The following is a 12864-nucleotide window of genomic DNA, read 5'->3' as shown; positions in this document are numbered from 1 at the left end:
CTCTCTCTTGTTGGGGGTCAACATAGGTAGAGCCGGTATGTGTTGTCAACCGTAAGCCCTCAATGCCCTATAACATGACCGCAATCTTGGATTCTTTTTTCCTGTTTTGAGTTTGGAGGTGCAAGGAGTCATCTCCCAAAGAAGTTGTCAAAAATTAATCTAGAGAACTCTGAAGTTGTTTCGAGAATAGGGGTGAATGACGCTCGATCGAGCTTTTGGAGATATTCTAGGAACTTAGACATAGCTGATTATTTTATTTTTCTGAAAGGGGGTGGTCCTAGGATCCTGCAACATCCTTTTGTAATATGTTCACAAGCTTTAAAATTTGCTCAAGCTGCCATCAGAAGTGCATGTTCGACATTTACGATCCATTATATAGTTTCTGCTTTCCAATGAACCATAAGACCATGGTTTTCCCCGCATGTTCATTGATCAAACCCAAAACCTTAATTCATAGGGACAAAGTTGACTTGCCTATTGGGAAACTCTAAACTAAACAGAGTGTCTGATCTAGAGAGGCAGAAGAGAAATATTCTGTTGACAGTGACATGGGTTTCTCAAAGGACAATTATTTTGAGGCTGAGGAAGCTTAGGTCAATACAACAGACTCACAGACGTTGAAGAAATTGCTCCAAAGGTGAAAGGTTTGGTTCATTAAAAAAGCTGACTATAGGTCTACAGTGCCTCAAGGTTAAAAAAATATGTCAGTGCCATCAAGATGCAAGGCATTCAACCTGCTGATTTAAAATGCTGAACTCCAAATCTTCAGACAGAAAAGCAGACCCACAGGCTCTTGAGGCTATTCCTGTCCTTCCGGGTCCAAAGGTAATGTCACTGGTAAGTTGCTGTAAGGTATCTGCGTGGTTTCCAAGGATGGTTGAGCTCTAAAGGGGAAGGAGACCCAGTCTGCCTTGAAGGAAAAACCCCATTGTGAGAAAACTGCCTCATCGACATTGAGAGGTGGAAAAGAACACTTGAAGCAGACATCTTATCAAAAAGGAAAAGGGGTTTGGAGGAACACAAGATTTGAAAGCCTATGGGGAGGTAATAAAAAAGCCAAGACAGTATATAGAACTGCCACAAATCTAAGAAACACCATAAGGTGAAGCAAGACACTGAGAGGGTGGACAAGGAGTTCATGTTCACACATCCTGAGGCAGAGAAGATAGTATAATAGGTCCACAAGAAAGAGGAACCCCTGCGGGAGGACACTGAGGCAGGCCCCAGACAATCCCCACCTGATGACATGTCCATGTACCAAGGAGTAGTGAAGGGGACATCAAATGTCTTTGGGGCCAATATGGAGGGCAAGAGAGAGGCTATGTTTTCATGTTAGAGACATTGAACCCTGTACCAAGAAAATATAAATAGTCTTGCCAATGCGCTCTACAACAAGGAAGGGAAATTTAACAGGCTAGCAACACTTAAAGCTGTGAGCCTGGAATAGAAAAGGAGTATAGGGCATCATCTCAAGATCTTAAGCACGTCCAGTCACATGCCAAGTCAGACTCCATCATAGTTTCTACAGCCAGGAAGAGGGCAATGTCACCTCCCTCCATGGTGCCACCATCAGACAAAGATAGTAAAAGACTGGTGTCTCTGGGGAGAGAAATGGAGAAGGCTGCAGCCACCCAGTGGCATATTGCCAATACCTGTGCCTTCCTGAATAGATGCACATAAATGCTGGGAGGAAATGGGTGACATTTATGTCTCACTTCGAAGAGTACCAGGCAGTGATTGAGGAAGACAACAATATTGCGAATGTGTGCCTCAAATCAGCACTAGATTCAGCTGATACAGCCAGCTTACAACTCTACATGGGCACTGTACTCTACAAACATGCCTGACAATGCATTTTGGGTTTTAAACCAGAAGTCCAGCCAAACATCAGCGATATGAGATTTACAAGCAAACACCTATTCATCCCAGAAAAAGGCCAGACCCTAGAGAGCATGGACAAAAATTGCATGGAAAAAGCCATGGATGCTCTGCAGACACTAAAGCCTCCCTTTAAAAGGGATGGTGTCACTGTTAAAGGAGGCCAGCGGGGACCACTTTCGATTCCTCAGGTTTCGAGGCAACCTGCTGGGAGCTGTTTCGCCAGGCAACACGATAGTAACAACCTTAGCAGACAGACATTTTTCAAGGCATGGGCCAGGCAAGAGATAGTGCCTCTAGCACCTTAGGAGCTTCGTAAATATACCTCCCCAGTGCTGCGCTGTCCATTATCCAGTGCTGAATGGACGTCCAACGGTCGCACGCAGCACTGGGGAGGTAGTTCCCGTGACGACCGTTGGCCGACGGCAGCACTTAAAGGGTTAAGGGAGATCATTCCCACAGTTCTCTAAGTGTCTCAATACTTCCTACCCCCATGCACTTAACACCTGTAAGATGAGTTTATGGAACTTCCTATACACCTAGGAGCTCATTAAGACAGTCAGGTGGATTCTAAACCTGGTAGAAATAAGGTGCATAATGTGATTTCTTGAAAAATGCCTAATTATACCACAGAAACATAGGTACAGAAAGGTCCAGATACTGCAGTCAGAAGTTCAAGAACTATTACAAAAGACATTATAGAAATAGTGCCCCAACCTGAGAGAAATTCATGGGGTTTACCCTGTATGCATTTTGGTACCAAAACAAGACCTAACTGTATGGACTGTCTTGGACATATGGTTTGTGAAAAGTTACATTAAAATCCAAAGATTTCAAATTACAACCCTCCAGGAAGCCATACCATTACTGGAGGAGAAGGAATACATGGTGACTATTGTTTTAAAGGATGCTTACTTCTACATCCCGAAACACCCTTCTCATCTCACGCTTATGAGATATCCTATGTTTGTGATGATGGGGGAATATTAGCAATTTACGGTGTAACTATTCAGCATAAAAGCTGCGCAGTGCGTCTTTTCCAGACCACCACCAGCTATAGCGCCCAACTCAGTGGACTGGCTGGTAAAGGAAATGAAGTGTCTTGAACAATGCCAAAGAAACATTGAAGAGGTTATGAGCCTTTTGTATCAACTGCGGTTCACAGTGACTTGAAAAATTATTCTCCAGTCCCAGAGATGAAAAAGGATTTCCTGGGAGTAGATTTAGACACTGTCAAAGCAATGGTGTACCCTTCTATGAAGAGGGTCGGGTATTGCAGGGACAAGGTAACCTTTACCTGACGTAGAACAGTTAGGAAACTGTTGGTTATGAAGGCTTCTTGCATTCGTTTGATCCCAAACATTGGATTCAATGTTAAGATCCATTCCGTAGTAAGTGAACAACCAGGGGTATTAGTCGATGGGACAATATTGTGGTTATAACAGACAAGTTCCACACCAAGTAAAAATTTAACAATAAACTAATATGCTTAAAGGAATGCCATTCATGACACACCTACTGCACGACATTGTAACAGATGCTTGCATATTGACTAGTGAGCACTCATGTAACAGCTCAAGACAAAGGGGCTATGGTCCACTTAAGCTGCCCAGGCGCATCAGGTACCTAGAACTGGAGGCATTTTACTTTGAGTTGAAAGCTTTTCAGAGTCAAATCATAAACAAGAGTGTTCAAATTCTAACCGACATTACAACCACAATATTCTGGCTAAACAAACTGGGTGGAACAGTCTCTGGCCCACTATCAAAGCTACTACAATGCATTTGCATGATCCCACTTACAGAAGGCATTCAGCTTGTGGCAAATCAAGTTCCTGGAGTAGAAAAAATTCACATAGACCAGCTACGTAGGCAAACAAACAGCTCTCAAGAATGTGAACTAAACAATCCTTGGTAGACACAATATTTGACCTCTATATAGACCTTTTTGCGACAGCAGAACACATAAAATGCCAGTCTCTCACATCCAGACATTGCCATTCAGTCACATATACATCCACTGTAGATAAGCTAGTACATGACTTTTGTTTACAGTTCATGAGCAGCAATGGAATTTAAATGTTGTTCTAGCAGATCATCTGAAACCATGGCACAAAGCTACACATAACTACCTTACGAGAAGAGCAGCCTTTCATAGTGGTAACCACCTTGCTGAAGAGGGTAAGCGGACCTCATTCTCTCACAGTGCAGCAAGCCTAACTAACCATGTGGAAAGGAATGGTTATCATGAAAACCTACTCTTAAGTGCTTACCAATGGTAGTCTCACCATTCCACATCAATCAGGCCATCACCTTTCCAACTTTCTTCCATCAGCCAAGTAGCCCAGTGCACACCCTAGATGTCAGGAGGGCAGTAATGTACAACATTCAGGAAAACCATGCAGTTGGTCTTAGGACACTCACTAAAGGCAGTGGGCACAATAGTGACAAAGAATAGTATTATTAGATAGATAATGCAGACCATTGAACACTTATCTATTGGCAAACAAAACACGAAAGGCCCAGTCCACTAGGAAGAAGGGGGGCACACTAGCATCTATGGCCAATGTCTCAGTACAGGGCCTCTGCAAGGGAGTCACGTGGCAGCAGTTGACTTCATTAAACCTCTATCCTGGATTATCCATGTCCTCTTGGCAGTGAAGCATCCCTTGACAAAATCGTTATGCGCCTGTTGTTGGACTAGATTTGTGGATTGGTTCGGTAGGTATGGTACCCAACATACAGACCAACTTCATCCGGACATTCTGAAGTCTTGCTGTCAGCATTGTCTCTAGCCCCTCAAGGCCTAGCTTTGGGCACAGTTAAAGGGTAGTTGCCAGCACTTTCAGCTTTTTTGAGTTGCCCAATCACCCTTTCTTGTTTCAGTCACCTATTGTGATGCATTTCTTGAAAGATTTCTAATATGTTTCCACCTTCTCCGTTCATTACGCCCCAGTGGGACTTAAATTTGGTTCCTACTTTCAGTATGTGTGTAGGAAACTGGGCTTTTGTTGCAGTTATCCCCTTTTATGCCCCATTTTTAGCTACTAGATGCGGATTTATGACTCTGACAGTGCACCTAGGACGGCTAACCAGACCTCAGTGCCAGTGCCCCTTCCCCAAAACAAGGTGTTGTCTAATTGTGCTACAATTGACTAAGGACTTTAGCATCCCTGTAAGTCCCAGTTAAATTATACACCAGGTACCTAGGGCATGAGTGCCAAAGAGGGTCCCAAAGGGCTGCAGCATATCGTATGCCACCCTAAGAGACCCACACAGAAATTACACACATACTGCCATTGTAGGTTGCGTGACATGGTGCAAACCATGAGTGAAAACATGAGATGACATACTCCTGTGTGCCATGCCAAAGTCACTGCTTCTAATGTAAGTAATTCACCTCAACAGCAGGCCTTTGAGCCCTAAGGCAGGGTGCATTATATTCTATGTGAGGCCATATCTGCATAAGCAGATATGTCCCTGTGATGTCTAGTTCTATTACTAGACCTTACGAGTGATCAGGGAAGTCATCTTAAGGTATGTACTGGACACTAGTCAAAACGAATTCACCAGCTACAAAATGGCTTCACTGAAACCTATGGTGTTTGGTATTAACCACCTTGTATTAATAAACCTGCAATGATTCCAGTGATTGATTTCTTAATACATGCACCTAGAGGGTATCTTAGAGGTACCCCCTGAAACCTATCAGCCCTCTAGTGTGCTGGCTGACAGTTCCGGTCCAGCCTGCCACCACGGACCTCTTTCTGACCCCCAGAAACAATGCCTTTTCTGGAGGGAGGTGTTTTACACCACCTCCAGGAACGCTGGTAAATTAGCATTTCAAGGCAGGTAGCTACAAAGAGTCAACCTCCTTAGGTATGTGAATCTGGCTTCCCTCAGAGGTGGGGGATGCCAAAACCCAGCCCCATCCTTTACCAGGGCCTATTTGCCACCAGGACAAGCGGGAAAATAAGTAGTCGGAGAGGCGTGGGCACCCTCAGTCTAGTTCCACCTCTGAAGTGGGCTGCCTGGTGTGGATATGAAATTTAAAAATGTGCCATCTTAGTGATGGCAGAATTAGAAACTCTGTGACAGGAGTATGCCCACTTCCCACAGGAAGTGGTCATATAGGGGGTGTAGTGACCCCAGCGGTAAGTAGCCCATTTTCAACTACCCTACACTCCCCTGACACCCCAAAATCTAGAATTTAGGGGAGCCCCTGGCACCAGGAAATCAGATTCTTGCCTACCTAAGAAGGACACTGATGAGCTGTGAGAAGCAAGGACTGTGGAGAAGCAACTGACTTGGGGCCAACCCTGCCGGCCTATCTACTGTTTCCGTAGCCGAGCTGCTTCCCTGCATCCTGCTGGCACTCCAAAAGAACTGTGAGAACTCCGCACTGCCCCAAACCTGACACTGGAAAGCACCACTGCACTGTGCCCCCTATCCCGAGTTGAAGTGGGCCAATAGTGCCAGTGTGGTCCTTTGACCCTCCTAAGACAAAGCGTTTGCCCACAGTGGACGTGCAGATGTTTGTGCAGCCCCCATCTACCGCGAGCGTCTCCAGTGACAAAAATCAGACGCCTCAAAACACCTCTGCACCCGGCCGCCCTGGCCTGAGGAGAAGAGAACCAAAGGTGTCACCATGTCCCTGAGCATTGTGAGACGTGAGCCCCCTTGTTGGTTCAGCCTGACTGGTCTCCCAGTCCCAGGCCTAGCCTCTTTGTAACTGGACTTTTCCCCATTAAATTGAATGGGGCTCTCGACGTCGTAACACACCTCTGCATACGGAGGCCACTGAGCCTCCCTAGTTGACCTGTTAGTGTGGTCTTGAACCTTGCCCCATACTCACCTTAAATCTTGGAGATTGATCCCGTAAGTTGTTTTGAAATGCTCAAATGCAGTACATGGTTTTCTCTCATAAGGTAATATTGGGCACCCGATGCTGAAAAGCACCTTTGCACCCCTCCACTCCGTGCTGCCCAGGTGACTTGTTGGTGCTGCCTTGGACCTTTCCCCATACTTACCTTAAGTCCAGGAGATTGGTCCTGTACGTCGCTGTGAAGAACCTGTTTGCAGTGTATGTCTTTCCTCCATAGGATAACTTTACCACTTCAGAAATTGCACTGTCATTTAAAAAAACTGTAAACATTGATAGCTCAAAGTACTTACTAGATTCTGATGATCTTGGTATCTAAATTCATATAAAAGCATGTTATTTTTATAAATTGGTTTGGATTTCTTAATTGAGTGTGGTCTCACTTACTACCTTTGCGTGTGCAGTAAATGCTTAGCACTACCTTTTGATATGCCTAACTGCTTGCGCACACTGACACAAAAGAGAACATTTGGGATGCCATTTGTGTGTCTGTAATTCCTCTGGGATTTGCCTGGACTCTTTACACAGTGTACCTCTTTTTGGTCCACTATTTTAAGAGAGCTGCATTTTTACATCTGTTGACCCTTAAGTGAGCCTTTCTCATGCCATAACATTGTTGCAGCGGATGAGCTACAAGTCCTCTCCCGTCAGATACCATTTTTCACCCAGACAAACTGGTTCTGAGAACTCCGGCATCTTTCTTCTGAAAGTGGGAACTCCTTTCCATGTCGGGCAGAACATTACCCATCCGGTATGCTTTGTTTTGCCTCACCCTTGTAAGTAGGAGGAGCGACTCTATCGGCTGGATCCTAAAAGAGCCCTCTGCTTCTTTACCGATGGTACCAGAGGACATTGTGTGGACAATCCGCTATTTATTGGGTTTGCTGAAGTGAAAAAAGGCAAGGCAATGTAGAAGAGGACCATTTATTGTTGGATCATACTCTGCATTAAGATCTGTTAATCATTTGCCAAGAAGCAGCCTCCAGAGGGCATGCAGTCTTAATCCATTTTAGCCAAGGCTTCCACTACTGTTTTGGTACGCTGAGTGCCTGTTCTGGACACCAGTCAGGCTGCTAAAAAGGCATAACGCCATACATGCACATAACACGACTGCTTGAACTGCCATTTTTTTCGAGGTGGGCACCTTGGCCACTCAGTCCTGCAAGACTTTTTGGGCTGAGTGAAAGCACCGACCCACCACCTGGGAGGTACTTCTTTGGTATCTATTCAAAAGGTGAGAAATATGCAGTTATAAGTTGTCAGAAGAACAAGTTACTTATCTTTGCTAGTTCCTTTTCTGGCAGAGGCTCTATATCACTGCAGATTCCTCACTGACCCTCGCAAGGTCCCACTATAGAGACCTGCACACTGTTCACAGGCAATCTGTAATGGAGCGCTGCTTCTAAGGGCGTGGACAGCTTGGAGGGGGAACTGATGCCAGCAAGCATGGGTGGTGCTCATATATGCGACTCTGCCCATCACCTCTAGAGCGGAGCCTTGTTAGCAGAGGAAGCCTCTGCCTCCCTGACTGCATCATTAATCTGTTCCATCAACTCTATTGCTGACCATGGAAAAATCTTTTGCCTGCCCCATTATTGCACTGATCAATTTTTATGAGCAAGTAGCTAGAAAAAACATAGCTATGAAACTCAGTAGACTCAACACAATCGTGGTCCGAATATTCCAAGACACTTCTAGCCCTCATGTTGTCCTGCTTAAAACTCATTCCCTTAAACAACCTCTGAATGAGTCAAGTCCAATGGGAATTGGATTTGCAGTGGCAGCAAACCGGAGCCTCTTGGGATGATGTTGGAGACTCATTTCGCCTCAAATAGTCTCTGCTGTGGCAGAGATTTTCAGATAGTCTAAACACAGGTCTCTCATTTTTCCCTACAGCAATCAGAATCCGCATCATACCTGATTTCTCCATGGAAAGTTGGAGAGCTCACATACAGGAGCTATTTAAAAGAGGGTTGTGGTCGTAGGAAGAGCAATCCCTCCTCAGTAACATATTAGAACTGGAGGCCTTCTAGGTAGTTCTGCCAGCATTAAGCCTGGCAAAGCAAATCTTCCTTATAAGAACCAACAACACAACTTATGTGTATTACATTGCACTAGATGAATGGGCAAGGTCTCACACCCACCCCATCTGAGGCAGAGAGACTTTTATGGGACTTGGCAAGAGCAAACGGCGTCGGTCTTTCTATGGCAAACTGAGTAGTTTTTTTCTTTGAAATAATTACCTTGTATTAAGAACAAACATATGCCTAATCTTATCCATCCCCCATGGTAGTGCTACTAGAGATCACTTAACTAAAAACAGCTTCACCAAATTTTCATGAATTGGGGTCATTGTAACCTAGACTTCTTTGCAACCCTGCAGAACAAAATAGTCTGTCATGCGCAAGCCTGCACTGTTAACGAGGCTCAATGCTCAATGCCTTTTCAATGACATGGTTGATAATCATTTCTTCTCATTGTATTACAAAATGCCAAGGCAGATTCCTGTTCGCTGATATTGATAGTTTTAGCATAGCCAGGCCAATTTTAGTACACTGACCAGGTCAGACTATCCAAATAGCTACCAATCCCACCAAAGATCCATCTGAAGTTTCTCTCCAGGAACAACTAGTTCTTGGGTCATGATTGGAGATTGCTGATCATTGCAGTTAGATTGCTGACCACATAAAATTCGGATGTGTACATCAACAGATTGCAGGGCATTCCTGATGCAGGCAGGCACCCCTGCTACGACCAAGACCTACAGTGCAATGTAGGAGCATTTCTGAATTTAGTGTGCGAGTAAAATTCAGAATGCCATTTTGTACAACCACACTAACTTCACTAACTTCTTCTGTGCCTACTCCATCTGGCCAGGAAGGCCTAAAGTACACCTCAGTTAGGGTACATCTGGTAGCAATATTCAGGTTTAGAAAGACCGGCAAAGCTCCATTCTTTTTTTCGGGTGTCAAAGGAACTGAACATAGTGCTCAGTCAATTAACAGTACCACCTTTTGAACCCAGCCATAGAGTGGATCGCAAGTATCTCTAATGGAAGGAAGCACTCCTCCTGGCTTTCATATCAGCAAGACGACTGTGGAGTGTCCAGCTTTCACAATAAAAGAGCCATAATGGAAATTCAAAAAGGACAAAATCATATTGTACTCCAAATTCATGCCTAAAGTGCCTTCCGATTTTCATTTGAACAAACCTGTTCTACTTCATCTGTGTTTCCAAATCCTTCAACATTACCTGAGAGAATTCTACACATACTTGATCTTCTCAGGTCCATCTAATTTTACATGCCTATATCCAGGGGTCGAAGTGCATAAAAAAAGTATGGGAACTGTGATGTTGCATACAATGGGGTGGGGTCATTGAGCGTGGAGGTGGGGGTCAAAGATGTGGCAGTTACACCTAAATACTCTGTACTATTCGTGGTCACCGTCAGGTAGCCACATATAAAATAGCGCGCAGCTTAAATGACAACCAAATGTAAAAAGTTGAAATGCACTATAGTACATTATAAAACCACTGTGAGTTAATGAACTACAGATGTCTGTGTGTAACTAGAGAACAACATAAATAAATCTTGTTTGGTGGAGTGGAGGATAGGGACTTGTGTGTTTTAGTGCTACCAGGTCACAGCCTGTGACAGAAAGCACTATAAATGTGTAAGTCACTTTAAACTTGCATTTTAGCAATACCCAGACTGTACGCAATGCAACTGTTTTTATATAACTGTCCCTTCAACACTTCGAGGGGTAGTAATCGCCGCTATATAAGAACAATTACAATTAAAAGCACATACTTAACAGTTCAGTTGTTAACTTTTTGCGCTAGCGCTAAAAAAATACAGGTTTGTCATCACAAAGCTTAGAGTGATTCGATCAATTAAAGCCTGTACTGGCTCCCAAGCACCCTTTACATTTCCAGATTAAAGCATGGCACACATTTGCATTTTTTTCAGGCAACTAGGCACCCTGGCAGGAAGGTTTATGTAGCTATCTGCCCTGCTTCGGTTTCAAAGCACAGGAGACTCTCTGAATGCCACTTCAGCTGTAACATTAAACTATTGGAATTAACTGTCCTTGGACAGTAGTCTTTTTACAAAAAGTAGGGGAATTTGTTTTCATAAATCCAAGTAAGGGGACGTCATGCCCCTCAGATCCCACCCACTTCGATCTCTGGCTATGACAAACAGTTTAAGAACATCTGACAAACTCATCATCTTTTGGTTGCCTGGGCAGGTATTGCCACTGACTGAGCAGGGCATTGCCTGCTGGATCTCAGCCAACATCACTTTCTACCACAATAAATTGATTTACTCCCTTGGAAGGGGATGACAATGTACTCTGTTCAGGAGTGCTGTTCCTTGATATGTGCCACACAGCTATGAAAGCGTAAGCAATCAGTCACCATGCACTACATCCTGCCTGGAGTTGAACACAGCAGCAAAATCTTCAGTTGGTCAATAAGCCATGAACAACTTGTTTCACTGAAGGTGAGCCTTCCTACTCATCAGATATTTGTTAATCTTGCATACTTTTCAGATTGAAGCATGTTGAATCCATTGAAGATTCAATGCAGGAGAAGAAATTAGTGCCCTTTAAGACTAGTCCTGTAATGTTGGCACGCATGTGTCAATTCATAGGTCTCCCAGTCAGAGGCTCATAAAATATGTACTATGTTGGCATCTAGGGTGAGTAGCGAGCTCAACCATTCTCACTCGATGGCTGATGTTTAGGCTGTTTCAGATGAGGTGGAAGTACTACTAAACAAACGTTGTTGTACCTATGGCTATATCAGAATGGTATATTGCCATATCAAATGTAGAGTGGTGGGCAGCTTGTTGGCTGAGAGTGATTCAAGTATGTGAACCTTTGAAAGATGCCAATGCTTGAGAACTGGAGTTACAGGTGAGTAACTAATGTCTTTTACCTCCTGCCCCTTACCTCCAACTTGTGCTGAACATTGTTATGATGTGATTTTGCCGATAACAAATTGTGTAATGCGGAGGAATACACAACATATCCCTACTGTCTTCCCACTCACTTGTCTCCTTTCTGCCGGTCATAACACGTACTGCACACATCACCCGTGTACCCCCTTTTTTTTAAATCATAATGAGGACTTTACAGACTGCTGGAGTCAATCTTTTTTGTTTTGTTTTTGCCGTAATGGGAATTATTTGTTTGCATCATATGGTAGTGAGGGTTACTGTGTAGTATTCGGATGGGTACTGTTGTTTGCTACAGGTGTCCCTGGGACATTAGGTGCTCACTGCACTCCAAATAAATACCCATGATTCTCCCTATTAGGTCTAGATTCTATCCAATTAGTGAGGTTGTGCAGTCAAGGCTAACTCTGTCAGGTGGTAGGTCTTACACTCTGATGTAATATATGGTTTATAAATCCTAATCACATCCTAAAGCAGGATTTGATTACTTAACCACACTACCGAAAGAGAGTCAAGGTTCAAATCTGAGAACTTTGCATCCATTGAGATATGGAATGATACCAAAGAGCCTTGGGTGACGATTGTAAAAGAATTCTCACCAGTAAAGTGCCCAGGACTTTGGTGCATCACTGACCCTCTACTATGTGACGTATCCAAATACTTTCCATATAAAACCTGTCACTGATCATTCCCCCTGCTATCTTATGAAGAACCCCGAGTCTTATTCACATATGTTTTCAGGATTGGGGCAGGATGCTCAAAACATCCAGATTAAAGCAATCACATGCAGTCTTGCCATGGTGTTCCCTTTCTTTCTTTTAGGATGTTAAGTGCAGTGGAAATTGGATGTGGGCTGCAAAGCTTCCAGGAGAGGGTTCAGCACTGTACAATGCCTGTGTAGCAATGTGTAATGTCATGGCTGAGCTGGGCATTGCAGTTGACGGTGGAAAGGACTCTCTCAGCATGGCAGCACGTGTTGGTGCAGAAACAGTGAAAGCTCCTGGTGAGTCATGACTCGTGTACTTACTCCATTTACAGTTTTTCAACTAATGCACCTTAATGTGAACTTCAGTGTCTTCTTCATCAACTTAATGACCAGGTAGCTGAGGTTTAATGTGGCAATAAGCTTTGTAGGGGTCATTAGT

At 44.0% G+C, this 12864-nt stretch overlaps 1 protein-coding gene across 1 annotated transcript in view; it reads left to right on the top strand.

Annotated features, from left to right (window-relative positions):
• Positions 1-12864, top strand: part of PFAS (phosphoribosylformylglycinamidine synthase) — a 323630-nt gene that overhangs the window by 200119 nt on the left and 110647 nt on the right. The window contains exon 19 of the mRNA XM_078652618.1: positions 12542-12722. Coding sequence (XP_078508744.1) covers positions 12542-12722 — 181 coding nt within the window. The remainder of the gene's footprint in view (positions 1-12541; positions 12723-12864) is intronic.

This window comes from Lissotriton helveticus, chromosome 7, assembly GCF_964261635.1.
Source record: "Lissotriton helveticus chromosome 7, aLisHel1.1, whole genome shotgun sequence".
Taxonomy (NCBI): domain Eukaryota; kingdom Metazoa; phylum Chordata; class Amphibia; order Caudata; family Salamandridae; genus Lissotriton; species Lissotriton helveticus.
Note: the sequence above shows the minus strand (reverse complement) of the source record. Positions and strands in the feature narration are given on the sequence as shown.